The sequence below is a fragment of the Rattus rattus genome, chromosome 7, assembly GCF_011064425.1.
Source record: "Rattus rattus isolate New Zealand chromosome 7, Rrattus_CSIRO_v1, whole genome shotgun sequence".
Classification (NCBI taxonomy): Eukaryota; Metazoa; Chordata; class Mammalia; order Rodentia; family Muridae; genus Rattus; species Rattus rattus.
Window position 1 is genome coordinate 14,559,636 of NC_046160.1, and position 17,481 is coordinate 14,577,116.

At 41.9% G+C, this 17,481-nt stretch overlaps 1 protein-coding gene across 1 annotated transcript in view; it reads left to right on the top strand.

The window, feature by feature from the left end:
* Strn (striatin) overlaps window positions 1–16,078 on the top strand; it is an 80,719-nt gene extending 64,641 nt beyond the window's left edge. Inside the window, exons 9-18 of the mRNA XM_032908894.1 lie at window positions 1,231–1,374; window positions 4,406–4,542; window positions 7,071–7,246; window positions 8,994–9,041; window positions 10,301–10,422; window positions 11,528–11,695; window positions 13,205–13,345; window positions 14,275–14,382; window positions 15,380–15,466; window positions 15,555–16,078. Of these exons, the coding sequence (XP_032764785.1) occupies window positions 1,231–1,374; window positions 4,406–4,542; window positions 7,071–7,246; window positions 8,994–9,041; window positions 10,301–10,422; window positions 11,528–11,695; window positions 13,205–13,345; window positions 14,275–14,382; window positions 15,380–15,466; window positions 15,555–15,724 (1,301 nt within the window). The 3' untranslated portion in view covers window positions 15,725–16,078. The remainder of the gene's footprint in view (window positions 1–1,230; window positions 1,375–4,405; window positions 4,543–7,070; window positions 7,247–8,993; window positions 9,042–10,300; window positions 10,423–11,527; window positions 11,696–13,204; window positions 13,346–14,274; window positions 14,383–15,379; window positions 15,467–15,554) is intronic.
* The last annotated feature ends 1,403 nt before the right edge of the window (window positions 16,079–17,481 follow it).

Below are 17,481 nucleotides of genomic sequence, written 5' to 3' on the forward strand. Positions count from 1 at the left end.
GTGTACTGCCCATTAGAAACATTTCCAGGTTATATTTCTTTGGGTCTTACGTTATAAAATGAGTATCTTGGAATGTAAAGATCTTTTCATTGAAAAGGTAGCCACGCCTGCTGTGACTCATCTACTCTGCATTGTAGTTGGGATTTAGCCCTTAAGATCTAAAGCTGCACCATTTGACTGGAACAGTACTCCCGATAACAGAAGCAATTGGAGGCCCTGCACTGGGTGTTAAGATGCATATTTAGACTTAGAGCACATGGGCTTCAAGTGAAGCAGCGTCCCTCTCTGGGGACAGTGAGCGCCTTGCACTGAGTTTAAGGAGTGTAGACTGAGGTCGACTGTCAGTCTCACTTGTTCCTGTGGAAAGCAGCGTGAGGACAAGTGCAGATCCGTGATGAGGGGAAATGAATTAAAGCTTTGAATTGGTCACAAAACACTAATTTATAAACAACCAAAGGACACCTTTCAAATCGCTGTTACCCAGTGTAAACTTTTTGATGTTTTTAATTGATCTAGTGTAAGTATATCCAGTCAAATTGTGTACTCCAGTCATACTATCTTAAATTTTTCTAGGTATTAGTTAAAACTGCTTAGAAATAGTTGTATTCTTTGCTGGTATAGGAAATACCATAACGGACTATGGGTAAGATTTTCCCATTCTTAATTAAACTTGTAACAGGAAAAACTACCGAAGATCTGTTTCAGCCTCTATCCTATATAAAACAGTCAAAACAGGGATGTGGGAGAATGAAGAAGCAAAGCCCAGGTAAGTAATCAACAGGGCATGAGACTTCACTCTGGGTTCCATAGCTCAGGATGTAGGCAGTGACTGTAACTTAATTTAAACAAGCAGGGGTGTTACTGTTCAGCTGAGTTCACATTTGATTCATGATCTGTGATCGGCTTCATTTAGACCACTGGTCATTGGCTTCATTGTAGATAAGTATGACTTTAATGATACATATTGGACAGGACATTCTTTCACATGTAGTGATTCCATTAACTTAATTCACAAAGAATTATACTTAAGTATAATTCTTTTCCAGAAATAATAAACTCTTAAAATTTGAAAACTTCAAAAATAACTACTCCTTATTGATCAATCTAGTAGAATCTTTTTTTTAAAGGTAAATGTTGGCAGATGTGACAAAGTTTATTGTGCAGTTTTTATCAAATGAGTGATTCTGTTTTCTCTTTTTCCTCCTCTGCCCTCCGCCCTTTCTTGGCTAGGGCCCAATAGGTCAAAACTACAAGATATGCTTGCTAATCTGAGGGACGTTGATGAACTCCCCTCCTTGCAGCCATCTGTTGGCTCCCCTTCCAGACCCAGCAGCTCCAGGCTTCCTGAGCAGGACATCAGTAGGGCAGATGAAGGTGAGCACGCAGACCTAGAGCTTAACTGAGCCGCCCAGAGCTCACAATCTGTACACATCGCTTTCTTGAGGCAGTTGGGCGGGGGGTAGTTTAGCATCGGTCTGTGAACTGGAGGGAAGGGCATAAATTTAAGAACCAACTCCTAGTTTCCGGTTTTGAATATTCCCTAGCTCCTCTGTCAGCTTGGTGCTAACAGGCACACTACCTGCCAGCATTCAGTCAAAAAGTTGGTACTAAGTTTAGTTCACTTTGAAAGTCAGCATAAATACGTTTTTAAAAATGCAGACACTGGACATGATGACACATGCTTTAACCCTAGCACTCAGGGACAGAGGAAACTAGCTCTTTATGAGTTTGAGACCAGCCTGCTCTACATAGCAAGTTCCAGACCAGCCAAGGGCTGTAAAGTGAGACCCTGTCTCAAAGTAACAACAACAAAATGGAAAGGAAGCCACCTGTTGTCATATTTTCTGTTTCCGATGTTTCCTTGGTCCCTTGAAAAAGTCCCTATCCATTGGCATATACTTTTTAAAAACATAGTTATAGCCATCATGTAGAATAGTTCTGTTCTGTTTTATGTTTAGTATAAAATCATATTGATGATTTTCAAGCTCAGCCTTAATGCTATATATTATACTTTAGATTTGAAATAAAATTCTTTCTTTGAACTATTTTGGTTGTTTCTAGTTTTTCGTAGTGCAGTTCTGTGATATACAAGTGCATAGTTTAGGGTTGGAGGTATATGTCACCTGGCGAGTCACGCAGAGTCAGTCCATCCCCCCACTGGGTAAAGGACTGAGTGGAGAAGAGACGTGGACAGACGTGAGACGGGGTGGAGGGAAGGGAAGGGAGGACTGCTGACTGTACATTTAATCTCCTGTTACTGAAGAGTCCTCACCCAGCATTCAGGAAAAGCTTCCACAGTCTCCGTGCAGTATTTGAGTCCTTGTTAGTTTTCTAAAAGCTGATTAAGGGCGGCAGTGTTTAGTTATCCCAAAGCACTGTAACCTGTTTCTTCACGTCTGAGGACTCGGAGAACAAGATGCCCACCCATGTAGAGGCGTGATGTCCATATTGCTTTTTCTTCTGACTGCCGGCTAGACCTTCCTAGAACATTAGCTACTGCTAAGCCATGCTGTATTCAGTTCCAGAACTGTTTTCAGGGCAAGGCCATTTTTATTTCACGTATAAAAATATTAGAAATGAAAAATAGGACAAACAAAAGACACATGCTGAATACATACCTAGTCTCCTTGGTGCACATGAGTTGGTATTTGGAATTTTGGCCTGAAAATTACGTTTGGACAGTTTCAGTCTGCCCACACCTGGGTTACCTGACCCCTTCAGAGGCTATGCAGCATTCTAGGGACAGCTTATTTTGATTGGTTGGTGCTACTCTCGTGTACATGTAGCTTAACAGTGGCTTAATTTGTATTCTATTTTATTCTGAGTGATTTTCTTTTTTCTGACAGATTTTAAGTTTTTGTCACTGCCCCTGGCTGGCCTGAGTTCATTTGTAGACCAGGCTGGCCTTGAGGTTCATCTCCCTGGGCCTCCAGAGTGCTGGGGTTAAAGTTATACACAGCCAGATACCACTACTGGTTTGAAAGCAAATAACCATTATTTACTGTGCTCAACAAGTACCTGTTATTAAACATAACTGCAGCACTGCAAACAACTTTTTTATCTACAGTGCACTCAACTCACTTAACTTGCTTATTTAAAGATAAATTCTCTTTAGCAAATTCTTCGAATTGTTAAATTCATCCGAAATGTTTCTAATCAACAGAGTATCTTCCTCTGGAAAGGCGAGTCCTGGTGCCTTGTTGGAATAGTTTTCTTTCATAAGATCTTAGTTGCATTTTGCTTTTCATTGGTTCTTCATTGGTACTTGTTGAAAGGTTGAACTGCTGTGTTCAGAGGTACCAAGCAAGAATATTCAAGTTCATTACACAGTGACACTCCTTCTTGTAGCACAGTTGACAGCTATTAAAGTTCCCAAATGGACTTTAAAACATCTTTAAAGGAAATAAAACGTGCATACAAATGGGAACAGTTGGTTGAATCATCACAGATCAGAAGTAGCCACTGACTGTTCTTGTCGTCACCCTCAGATCAAGGGACAAAGCATTGCTAAGGTAGTAATTCTCTCCATTACTAAGGTAGCGTCCTCAGTCACTTGTCTCACTTCAAGAGATTATTCTGGCTTCTAGCACTGTATATTAATTTTTCTTAAATAGACTCATTGTACAGTTTTCACTTTGAAATGTCTACAATATTCCAGGTTATAGAATTGATTGGTTTTATTTTGAATGAGATCAACAGTGCTCAATGTACAGCAAGAACCAATTGTTAATATACTTAGTAACTGGTAGATGTTATTTGAATAATTATCATGAAATATCAAATAGAAAGAAAACTTACTTTAAAAATATTTATTTATTTATGACTATAGTGTAGCTGTCTTCAGACGCACCAGAAGAGGACATCGGATCCCATTACAGATGATTGTGAGCCACCATGTGGTTGCTGGGAATTGAACTCAGGACCTATGGAAGAGCAGTTAGTGCTCTTAACCACTCAGCCATCTCTCCATCCTCAAGAGAAAACTTACTTTTAGACTTACTATTTTCTGTATAATGATTAAGGAAAGGACAGTAGATTACTAAATCAGTATCTCTTTTACTTTTCTAGTTAGATGATGCTGTTGGCAGGATAATATATGAAAAGGTAGTCTAAGATTTTTTTTTTTGCTCATGGAATTTCACTGTTTACAAAATTTCTTAACAGTAATATAAGAGAGGTATAATCTCTGAAGCCTATAATTCCAGCACTTAGGAGGCCAGGGCAAGAGAATTGCCTTTGTTCTGGACCAGCCTAGGCTCAACAAACAAACAAACAAACAAACAAACAAACAAACCCCAAGTAGATCAAGTTGACATGCACACGTTCACTCCGCAGAAGTGTAATACAGGCAGCGAGACTAGCTCTGAACTGTTTAGCTGTGTAACTTGGACTTTGTCTCCTTCAGTGGAAGCATTGACGTTCCCGCCTTCTTCGGGGAAGTCATTTATCATGGGAGCAGATGAAGCCCTTGAAAGCGAGCTGGGGCTTGGAGAATTAGCAGGCCTTACAGTGGCCAATGAAGCAGACTCATTAGCTTATGATGTAAGTAGCAATTTTGTTTTTACACCATTTAATCTGTTTGAAAATTTAATAGTTGAGTTTATAGAAGAAGATGGCAGAGGTAAAATTTTCACAAGTATGGATCTTGGTTTATAGTTTTAATCTCAAACTTTGCAAAGATGGGTATAAAAATAAGCTAACATTTTCTAAATAACCTGGCGATTAAAGTTAGAGACTGCCTTCATCTGCGGTCACTCTAAAATGTGCATTGTTTGAGGCAGGCACCTGTGATGAGCCAATGTCTTTCTTCCTCGTGGCCCCTGTCCTGCCCCTTGAGTACCCTGTCCAGTGTGCGCTCCCTGCGCTGCTCGTTCACTGCTGCATGCTCACTCCTTGTCTCCTTACCCTCACACAGCCGTCCTCCAGATGACCTAGGCCATAATGGCTACAGGCAGATTTCCCACTGCCTACCTCTGTCTTCCCACCAAACCATTAAGACTTTACCCAGTAGCTAATGGAACTGGACTCCTAATGCAAGCTCACTTTTTTCCTTCTCAGGAAAAATTGATATTATATCTTTACCCTATTTCCAAAGGTAGTTCTTTGTTTTATTAAATATGCCAGTAATCTGTTGCTAATCTAATCATTTTTAAAAATACAAAATGAACTCTGGCATTTTTGGAGGTTCTTTGTCTCATATATCTTTGTCAGTTTTTTTTTTTTTTTTTGTTCTCGTAGGTTCTTTGACTATATTATGGTTTCCAGCTTTGCGGTATTTCTGTGTGTGATCATTTATGTCTCTTGTGTCCATACATGTTTCTTGTAATTTTTCTTTGGTTCTTTTTCCCTTTTTGTCCCATTTCAGTTGTTTTTGTTTAATGTTGTTATTCTTCAGATGTCTGTTCTCTCATGAGAAACAGAGAGGGAAGGATGGGGATTCAGATAGGAGGGGAAAGTGGGGAGGCCTTGGAAGAAATGGTAAAGGGGAACCGTAGTCAGAATATACTATGAAAAAAATCTCATTAAGAGTTTTAAAAGCATCATCTTCTGATCTCTCTGCACCCAGAGTCTGGGTGTAGACCTGGCTGGGGTCTTATATTGCTTCAGTCAGGATTTTGCCAGTGCCTGGGTTCTCTCCTGAAGACTTAACTTGGAGAAGACCAGGCTCTGTCCCAGTGTTTGACCACGCTGGCTTCACTTGGCATCTAGTGTCCACACTTGAGTGCGTGTGAAAAGAGGAAATGCAGCAGGTCTGCAGCTCAGTGATGACCCTGAGTCTTCCTCCTCAGCTCTGGGTGCTGGAGTTGCAGGTGTGTGACGCCATTCTCAGCCACTGTTACATTTTCCATGTCCAGTTTATAAATCTTGTTTCCGTCTTGGTGAAGAAAGTATTAAGTCTCAAAAACTGTGACCATAGTTGGAATTTACAAGCTGTTTTAGTTTGGGGCTGCATTGCTGAGATGGAACACCACAACCAAAAGCAGCTTGGGTAGGAAAGGGTTTACCCCACCTACAGTTGCACATCGCAGCCCATCGTTGGCTGTGGAAGAACACTGGCTTGCTCACCTGCTTTCTTTAAGCACACGGCACCACCAGCCTAGAATGGCACTGCCCACAGTGAGCTGGACTCTCTCACATCAGTCATCGATCAAGAAAATGCCTGACACTTGCCCACAGGCCAGGCTGGTGGGAGCGTTTCTCTACTGAGGTTTCCTCTTCCAAAACGACTCTAGTCATTGACATAGTTGACATAAAACTAGCCAGGACACAGGCATAAAGAAAAAAATCCTACCCCAGTTACTTTCTCTCTTACAGTTTGTTTTTTTTTTTTTTTTTTTTTTTTTTTTTTTTTAAATATTTTATTTATTCATTGTATGTACATGAGTACACTGTCGCTGTCTTCAGACACACCAGAAGAGGACATCAGATCCCATTACAGATGGTTGTGAGCCACCATGTGGTTGCTGGGAATTGAACTCAGGACCACTGGAAGAGCAGTCAGTGCTCTTAACCTCTGAGCCAGCTCTCCAGCCCCTCTCTTACAGTTTGAATTGAGTTAGTTCTAATTATTCAGTCTCTCGGGCACTGTGACATAGTAATTTTCAGTAAGTGCATGTTATTGGAGTCTCCGTCCATGTCTGTTTGGAAGTGTGGTGAGACTGTCAGAAGCTACTTGCTTTCTGGTGTTAGGGGAGCAGAGGAGGAGTGGAGGGGTCTGCTGTCTCCTACTGTCTTGTCTAGGCTCCGTCTGCTAAAGCCTCTCCGCTCCAGGAAGGCCACAGGCTGCTGACCAAGCCTTCAGCGCCTGGGCGCTGGAGGACGTTCAGGATCCAGGCTAGCAACAGTAGGAACTGTTGGGGATTATTATTTACTGCATTTTAGACTGAATTATGTTAACTGTCTTTGATCGTTTCGTATTTCTCCCATGAAAACTGCTGCCACACGTTGCTAGTTTTGCTAATTGGCTTGGCTGTTTTCTTTAAAAGTATATTTATTATTTTGAGGATTGTACCATGTAGTAGTGTAATAGCAAATCAGCGATCTCAGCCTGATCTTTTGTTTCTTAATAGATAGCGAATAACAAAGACGCCTTGAGGAAGACGTGGAACCCTAAGTTTACATTAAGGAGTCACTTTGATGGCATCCGAGCCCTTGCTTTCCACCCCATTGAGCCTGTGTTAATAACCGCGTCAGAGGACCACACGCTGAAAATGTGGAATCTGCAGAAAACAGCCCCGGCCAAAAAGTGAGAACATTCCACCTGCACTTGTTTTTTTAAGACTTTAGTTAAATTGTTTATCAACAGGAAAAGATACATTTTAAAAATAATTGTTACTTTTCCCAAATATCTCTTCTCGATCTTTACTCTTTACTGTTTATAGGTAAATCCCTCAGACAGTCTAATGTTAGGTCTGACATTTAGGAAAGGGGTTGTTTTTACCTGATGTTTCCCAAGGGTTTGTAACTGCTGATTGCAGTCCTTACGCATAAGTGCTTCTCGTGGTTGTCTTATTGGTGCGGCCTCTTGTCTGTAATGAAGATCACGGTTCCGTAAAGAGACATAAGTAGGAACACTTAGAGTTATCAAACCTTTGGCCTCAGTCTGGCCCATCATTTTCCAAGTTCGGATTTACAAAATGAAGAAGTACTTAGGTACTTTTCTATGTTGACAACAAGTTTTCCACACTAACCAGTTTGTCTGACCCAAAGGACATTGCTGTGTATCCTTAGGTGTTCGTCCTTGGCTTGGTGCTGTCTGAGTGACAACAGGCATGATTTCCTTTAAAGTGCTTCATTAGCCCCTAAGCTAGACCAGATCTACTTGGCTAGGTCCTTCTGGAGCTCACCCTCCATTGGTCCATCCATCATCCAGAACCAGCATCTGCCAGCAGGGATCCTTTGGCTGTGACACAGAGACATATACAATACACTGTGACACAGGACATCACAGAAGTTGAACTACGTGTAGAAGAAATCTGCCCACTTTAAAGACACCATTAGCATCAGTGCTGTGAGTCATGCAGGATGAGGGTGGATGCAGCCTGAGCAGAATGCGGATCGGGTCACAGAGGGCTCACTCCCTCATGGGCTGTGCCTTGGCCTTTCTGAGTCTCAGCTCACAGCTTGTGAGCTCTGGCTGCCGCCCGCCCAGTCACCCAAAGCTAAATGGAAATGCCTATTTAGGAAAAGAAGAAAACAAATTAGCAAAGGTATCTGCACATACAAAGAACAGTGACCTGATTACCTTTAAGCTTCTGGGTGACTGAGGGGAGAGAGATAAGGCACACCTACAAATCCCTGTGGTGATGTATGGAGGAAGTAGTGAGTTCTTGCCTATAGCCAGTGTCTGTGACTGAGGGGAGATAAGTAAGGCATACCTACAGATCCCTGTACTGATGTAGGAAGTAGTGAGTTCTTGCCTATAGCCAGTGTCTGTGACGAATCCTTGGCTGTTAAGTTATGTAAGTAATGAATGCACATTGGATCATTGACTTGGGCAGTGTGTACAGAATCAAGTGTAGACGTATTAACCTTCATGAAAACACAGACGGTAAAAGTACCATTTGCCATGTGCGTAGTTCTGGCTTTGACTGTTTTTATATTCAGATTCTCATTTTTCATCATCGACTAGCTGATACTATCTAGACTTTCTGCTTTACTTTAAATGTAGTATAATCTGAAGTTGTGAAGTAATAAAGACTTCCCTGGGTTAGTTAATTAATGATGTAACTGGAACTGAAATGACCTAACAGCCCATGCTCTCTCGTGGGAGTGGTGTTCCTCCCACTAGTGGGCGAGTTGTGACAGTGAGAAGGCTGTGCTCCAAGGAGCTGTACTAAGGTGCTAGTTCCATGGTGCCACTGAGGTGTAATTGGCATTAGGCGAGCCTCTGTATCCTGAGGCTGGGGATCTTACTTACATATATGACATAGTCAGTCATGCCCTTCACTCAGCTGTGGAGCACTCAGCCTCGTCTTCTCTCTCCCGTTTAGGAGTACTTCTTTAGATGTGGAGCCTATCTACACCTTCAGGGCTCACAAGTAAGTATGTGGGTTGTGCTTTTAGCTTGTTTTTTTTCTTAAGTCAACATCTTTATGGCACAGTTGTAATTGGAATATCATACATTCTTTCACTTATGTAATTTTTTTTTTCCTTTTTTTTTTTTTCGGAGCTGGGGACCGAACCCAGGGCCTTGCGCTTCCTAGGCAAGCGCTCTACCCCTGAGCTAAATCCCCAACCCCTCACTTATGTAATTTTTTCTGTTAGTGTTGGGCTTTTTTTGTAAATGTCAAAGACAGATAAGATAAGGCAGATAAGATAAATCCCAGTATGGATCCTGGTATGCGTGCACATTGTAAAGTGAAGTCAAGGCGTTTAGGTGTGTTAGAAATGCTAGCATTGGGTCTGAGAAGATGCTTCAGCGGTTAAGGGTGCTTACTGCTTCTCAGAAAACTGGAGTTTGGTTCCCAGAACCCAGGTGAAGGATCCGCAACAGCTGGTGACTCCAGCTTCTGGTGATCTGATAGTGCTTTTCAGGCCTCTGGGAATCCATGCAGAGATCCCACACGCACGCACGCACGCACGCACGCACGCACGCACGCACGCACACACTTAAAAAGAAAAGTAATTTTTGAAAGGAGTTCTCATCACATTTTTTTTCTTCCCTTAGCATAGCCTACATAGAAATGACTGGGAACGTAGCTTGAAAGTAGAAGGCTTTGCCCATTGGGCGTGAGGCCTACGTGTCCTCTTTATGCCACTTATATTTTTAACCAAGAGTTTTTCTATAGTAACCACATATGTTCTTGCTTCTACTTATGTATAAGGGGCGTGTCTTCACTTGATGTGTCATACAAATTGATATCTTTTTATATAAAGAGTAGGAAAGTAAGTATTTTTTCAGGTGTAGCAGGCCGTATGCTGTCTGTTGAACTTTTTTTGTCCTCTTTTGGCTTTTGGTTTGGTTTGGGTTTTGCTGGGGATTGAACTAAGGGCCTTAATTCTTGTAACATTCTTAGTTTTGTTGTGTGTGCTATAACTTTACGTTTAAAAGAATCAAAAGCTTAGCTTAAGGATAGTACTAGGCCTACTCTGTGACTTTAACCTCAAAGCTAAAATTTACTAACCTCTGGGGTTGCAAAGAAAGGAAAACGAATAATGTTCAAGAGTGTTTGTATTCATTGTTGCAAACTGGAGAGTGGAAATGCACTTGAGTCATTAAGCATTGTAAGTGTAGGCTGTACTATAGCATTAATGTTGGTGAGAGCAGGTACCACACGTGGTTTGTTTGGTGTTGCAGAGGTCCGGTGCTGTGTGTGGTCATGAGTAGCAATGGTGAGCAGTGCTACAGCGGCGGCACTGATGGCCTCATCCAGAGCTGGAGCACCACCAATCCCAACGTCGACCCCTACGATTCTTATGGTACGTGGCTCACTGGAGTCCCAAAGCAAAGTCTCTATTAAGGCTAAAATTGTAAAGTTTAAAATTAGTGAGGAGAAGCATGTCTTTATTTCATTCAAAAGGACACCTATAAATGCAGGAATCAGCTAGGTACAGAATGCTAGAAGTAAAAACATGCTAAAACCATGCTGTTCTTAAGGAAAGACTTTACCTCCGCGGTCTTACTGCACAGAAGTACCGGTTTGATTGGCGCTTGCTTTCTTCATGCTAGATATCTGCCTAGTACTGGAAACACTGTAACTCGTCTATAATCATAGTTCATTACTGTTTTGGGCAAACGATGCTGAAGGTAAATGAATACTGGCATTATTCTCTTGGTCAATTGTTAGAGGAAAATGAAGGAAGCTAATTAGTGTTAAAGTCCACACCTCCAAAAATATTTATTATGAAGGATTTTAAAGGTTAAAGAATGACCTTTTGACTAGGTTTGGAGGTGTAGGCCTGAAATCTTGAACTTGACGGGGAGAAGCAGGAGAATTGCAGTGAATTTAGACTAGCCTAGTGTATTTAATGCATTCTGGGCCAAGCTGAGCTCTGTCTTTCCTTCCTCTACCCTCAGTACACCCGTGCAGATCGGGGATGCATGGGTTGGATGGGCCCTTTGGTTTGAAGAGCAGAGCTGTTATGCCATGAGTCCATGTGATACTGTCTCCAGATAGCACCATAAACTCTCTTGCGAAACTCTTTAGAAGTTTTAATAACTTGTTTAATATCTTGTTTTAGTTTTAATAACAGATTTTAACATGTCATGTTTGTCATTAAAACTATTTTAATTTTACTACCAAAGAGAAGTGAACATAAAATCAGCAAACAGACTTCTCTTCTTACATTTGTATCAGAGTCATTAAACCAGAGCTTTCATTCCAAGCAATGCTGTGCTTCTAATTCTAATTTAGAATCTTCAAACTCTATATTTGTATACTTCCAAAAATGGAATTTTGACAGCATTTCAGAAGAAGAAGGTGAAGTAGGAAGATTGTTACACTGTTTCCTGGTGCTCTGTTTTGCGTTGGAACCTAAATGCCTTTACAGTTTTCCTCCTGGTCTTGCTCTTTCTTGTACACAGATCCTTCGGTTCTAAGAGGCCCTCTGTTGGGCCACACGGATGCGGTGTGGGGGCTGGCCTACAGCGCGGCCCACCAGCGCTTGTTGTCCTGTTCGGCAGACGGCACTCTTCGTCTGTGGAGCACCACTGAGGTTGCTCCAGCACTGACTGTATTTAATGATAACCAAGGTACCCTCCTTCAAAATGAAACTTTCCAGATCTTGAACTCCTACTCTAAAAAAGCAAACAAATGAATGATTCTATGAACTCTTGATTGTATAAATTTCTAAGGTTCTGTTTGAATTTTTTAAGCAGCAACAGTATTTTTGTTTGAAATTTCAATCGATATATATTTCTTAAGAACATACCATTTGATGAGAAAGTGAGGTTTAAAATGTTAATATTGAGATATAACTTACTGTCAGTGAAGATACTGAAAAGATTTGTCCTGATGCCTGTGGTGAACAGCAGTCCTGTAGCTGGCCCACTCTGGAGCTGAACCATCTCTTCCCTGGGTAGATTGTACCAGTCTGGGTCTTTTAGGGATATTTATTATGAACATCCATAACTTTTCACTGTGGGGAACAGGGACCATGTAGAATTGCCAGGTTTGTGGTAGGAGTTTCTTAACTGATGTGAATTAACTAATGTTTTCTCAAGTGCTCATGGTGCTTGGCAGCCTGGAGTGCAGCACGTGTGAGGTCATTGGGTCTGCACCCTCACTCACCTCTGTGCTAGCCTCACGCTAGCCTTCTGTGCGCATGTGGTGGTGTCTCACCTGTGTTTTAGTGGTGGGCTCCGTGACAGCCCAGTTGGCCCGCTGCTGTTCGCTGCTGTTTGCCATTGTCTACTTCTAGATCGTCTGCACAGAGTCACTTTTGAGTTATTATCTTGCTGTAGTTAGGTGTTGAACCAAATGAAACATTCCTTTATTTTTATGTTTATTTTATTTATTTGTTTTCTTGTGGCAGTGCCTTGCTGTGTAGCCCGGGGCCACCTTGAATTTACTGTGCAGTCCAGGCTGACCTCAGGTTCATTATCTTTGGGCCTCAACTTTCCAAGTGCTTCGATTTAAGGCATATGTTACCATACTGGCTTTATCACTCTGTTTTTGGTATAAATGAGTTCCAGGCTTAGTCCTTGACAATACCGTTTTATATTTGTGTGGTGATTTGCATGCTAGACAAATATGCTAGCACTGTCTTGCACTCCCAGCCACAGAATACCTTTTTTCTTGAGCTGTCATGACTTGCAGTTAGTCCTTGAAGACTTAACTCTGTGCTAGGCGAGTGTGGTTCTCCTGACCTGCACCTCAGCCCAAGGTGGATTTCTTGTTGTTTTCTTCAAGATGGGTTTGTAAAATACAGAGTTCCCAATGTGTTGTTCTGTGCCTGCCTGAAGTGGAAATGGAAGCTATAAAACTTACAGTCTGTGTGGTTATATTTTCTTTATAAATGAGTTTGTCTCCCATGTGTGCATTAGAACAGTAATGGGGAGAAAGCATTGAACAGGTCAGAGTAATGACATAGACTAAGGCTATCAGTCAGAAAGAGATACTCTCCACTGAAAGGTATAAAATAACTTTTAACATTAAGCTTTATTAAATAGGTCATTCTTGGGTTTGTTTTGCTGCATGTTGAGCACTTTGTGAAGTAGACCTTTAAGTTGTCATTCTCTTTGACTATTTCTGACACTTAGAACTGGGAATCCCTGCTTCTGTGGATCTGGTGAGCAGTGACCCGAGCCATATGGTAGCATCGTTCAGCAAGGGATATACAAGCATCTTCAACATGGAAACACAGCAGCGAATTCTCACGTTAGAATCCAATGTCGATTCAAGTATGTATACCAGTTTTTCAAAGTCTCCGTATTCATTTTTAAACTTAATCAAAAGTATAACTGCCGTAGTTACCATAAGGAATGCTTGAATTATAGAGCGTGGTAGCGCCCAAGCCTGAGGACACTTTATTTTAAAACAGTTGCTATTGTTTCAATGTCAACACAATGTAAGCAACCAAACCAAACAACAGAGAAAACCTCACATGAAGAACTTGCTCCACACGGCCAGGTGACATTTTCTGTTGAATATGGAAATGAAAAAGAGGATATAGTAGTTAGTCTCTTTGGAAACTCTTAAAAAGTACACAGCAACAATTTTCAGTATGCTGCATAAAAATTCAAAATCTGATGGGTCGAAAGATGATGGATTTCTTTCTAGTATGTTGCAAAGAAGGGACAAGGAACGATGGTATCTATATTTTGATCACAACTCTATGAGTAGGGCTCTGTGTGTAGAAGGAACTGGGGTTTAACAAGATTACTTGTGTCCAAGTGATGATAGAACTTTCTTGGTTGGTGTGTTTCGTTTTGAGACAGGGTCCCACTTTGAATCGCTGACTGGCCCGGAACTCTCTGTGTAGATGAGTCAGGCTGCTCTTAAACTCACAGAGCTCCTCCTGCCTCTGCGCCACCATGCCCACCTATTCGAACCTTATTGAGGTAGCAGGCGTGGAGAGTTGAGGTCATCAGTGTCTCTAGTCCAAGTGTAAGGTGTTATCAGTGTGTAGCAGGGTGGGAAGGAGCTCCTGACTTGTGCCGTGGAGTGTGACTTAGTCAGGTGACTCATATTACAATACTCAAGCTGCACACAATTGGAGAGTAATTGCCCACAGCCAGACTAAAGTTGAATTGTTTATTGTTTTTTCTGCCTTTGTACGAAAAAAATTGCTTTGACTAATTTGTATTGATTTTCATTTTCTTCTTTTTAGCGGCCAGTTCTTCCTGCCAAATAAACAGAGTCATCAGTCACCCCACCCTCCCGATCAGCATCACTGCTCATGAGGACAGGCACATCAAGTTCTACGATAACAACACAGGTGAGACCTCACTGAGGGCGAGCCGTGCTGAAACAACACCCACAAGAGCAACCAGGAACTAAGCACCCCCTGAGTGCGCTAACCGTGGGTGTCTGATGGCAGCTTTACCGCCACCGAGTGGTCACGGAAACACTCCGCAGGCCATTTCCTTCATTCCATTCCTGTCTCCTCAGACTATGTCATGCAGTATGGAAGTGTTTTTCAGTTTGTTTAATGGTAAGCAGACAGCATATTCTAAAGCCACAAACCTAAGCGCCCTCAGAAATGGTCTGTAACAGTCCACGGGGAGTGAGCGTTAACAGACGTGGAGGCAGAGGCTGGTGATTGCGTTTACTTTAAATTATTCTCTTATCCAACAGCTGTGTTCTTTTGTTCAGTATTAAATAGCTTGATTGAGCGTTTGTTCTGTGTGTTTTTCCATGGGCTGATCTTTTCTGTCTTATACTAGAATTTGAATTCTGACTGAGCTGGGGCACGGGGCTTTCCCAGATTTCAGTGGACTGCATTTCAGCATCTATGGAAGTGCACAAAGAGCTCACGTGGGAAGAGCCTGTGTGTGCAGCCACGTCTCTTTGCTCGTTGCATGAGTTGCTAGAAATTTAATTTTCACATTCTTTTTTGTGTTACTTCTATCTTTCTCTTTTTTTTTGTCCCTTCAAGTTTGAACTTTCTGTCCTAACACACTCATGTAGTTTGTAACTAAAGGGTGCACAAGATTAGAAATGTCTAACTCGTGATTAGTGAACATGTAAAACTGACTGAATTTGTTGTGGCTTAAGAGACAGAGTCTCATCTGAAATTTAACCTGTTTTTATTTCGTGTTATTAACATGACCAAAGGCAAGACAGGGAGATGTCTTGCTGTTTGAACTGTAGAGGAGGTTGATCCAAGAAGTGCACAGACAGGGAAGACTGGGGACACCAGGGTAGTGTGGAAGTCGGCCTATGATTTACTAAAGAAAGTCATCAGTAAAGAGTGACGATTTCTCTTTCCAAAGGCAAACTGATCCACTCGATGGTGGCCCACCTGGAAGCCGTTACAAGTTTGGCGGTTGATCCCAACGGCCTGTACCTGATGTCTGGCAGTAAGTGCACTGGCTGGGGGTTATATCTGTCCTTACCGTTTTCATGCTGAGGTAACTGTTCCTTCCACCCTCCTTTCTTTTGCATTAGGTCATGACTGTTCAATACGCTTGTGGAATTTAGAAAGTAAGACGTGTATCCAGGAGTTCACAGCTCATCGGAAAAAGTTTGAAGAATCGATCCATGATGTAGCATTCCACCCTTCTAAATGCTATATAGCCAGCGCTGGAGCCGACGCCCTGGCTAAGGTCTTTGTATGATGGGGCACTTCAGCTTCACCCTGTAGCTCTTACAAGTCAACCGCACACAGAGAAACGGAAGACCAGGGCGGGAGCCAGCTCGCCCTGCCCTTTTGTTTGGCTGAGGGAGCACAGAGAACTCTGTTAAAGTACAGTTTTGCAGTTCCTATACAGTTTTCTAAAAGTAAGGTTTGTTCAGGTTGCTGCAAGCTCAGCTGAACCTGTGAGCCCGAAACTTTCAGATCCCCCCAAAGAGGCACTTTGATTTCTGAGGTTGTTCTCACTCGCTGGGCGGGCCCGAGCGTTCGTTCTCCCTTTTGAGTAAGCAGGGCATGCTGTAATGGATACTTAGAGGTGAGTGCCGGGAATGAGTAGCGTGTGTCAGTGTTCACAGGAGGGCCTCCCGCTGCTGTCCCTCAGCCGTTCTCATGAAGCACAGGGCAGTGTTCCACCTGTTAGGAGGGATGCAGTAATATGTTAATTATGTGATTATTCAGAAATGCTAAACAAATACTTAATTTGCAAGCAAATTTCTATATTGTATTACAATTTTGAAAGTAGATATGGAACATTCTAAAGTTTAGCTGTGAGGCACTCGCAGTCAGGAATGGTGAATGGAGTCTGCTTTTACTAAAGGTGTTTAACTCATCCAGGTTTGAGATCCTGTTTATTTTTAAGGGCAAACAGGGCATATTTCTACAATTTGTCTAAAACTTCACCTCATTAATGTACTAGAGTGATCATTTCAATTGATAAATTTACTTCCTAGTGACTCTCTGCCAAAGGAGAAAACTTTATTAGCATCCGTTTCCCAGCACCCATACAACTGGTTCAACTGATCCTCACTGTTTCTAACCTGCCCCTCACCCTCATGTTGTCTGATGCTCACCATAGACAGTTTATAATTACTGTGTCATGTAGTCCAAAGCACGGGGTCACCTGACGCAGCTGCTTCTGCAACTGCACTTGGTAAAGCAGTGCACCCCAGCATGTCCTCAGTAGTGTCTCGAAAAAGAACTCTGTCGAGATCTAGATGGAGATGTTAGTACCTGTGATGTCTTCAAGGTTCTTTCTCCTCCCCTCTCTGCATTGTTTAATTGGAACACACATTTTAATGAACAGTTGATCAATACTGTATCCAGAGAAAACCATGTCCTAAAATGGTCAGCTGTGGAAGTCTCAGAATCCTGCTGACTCAACCAAAGGCAGCCTCATCCCCTTCAAACCCTCTCTACCTCTGTCCTAAATGACAGAGACCACTATAAATAATACATTCAAATTGATCTCCATCCTTTTTATCAAAATGTGTACACCATGGGCTCTCTGTCTTAAAAATACTATACCCATAAATATTATGAGCCATTAAAATAATTCCATTGCCATAGCCATGGCTTTTCTGGTGATCTGTTCTTTGAAGTGGATTCTCATGGTGATATGGTTAATAATTGACTTCTTAAAATTTTCTGCTCATCTGTCTTTAGAATTCCCCAGTGCAGGCAGACTTTTATTACTACACTGTAAGACTCATGCTGAATTTCCCTGATTAGTGTATAGACAGCTGTAGTATTTAACACAACTACTGTTTATCCTTGTGCTTTGGTTAACAAGCAGACTTAAGAGATCGATTGGTATATGCAGGTGAATTGAGTTACACCTAACTACCAGGCAAATCTTCATGCAGATAGAGTTTTACTTTGTGACGGGTAAATTCTTCCATTCTTTGTGAAATGAACAAAAGGATTTGTTAACATGTGTGGAATATTAGAAGATTCCAGTCA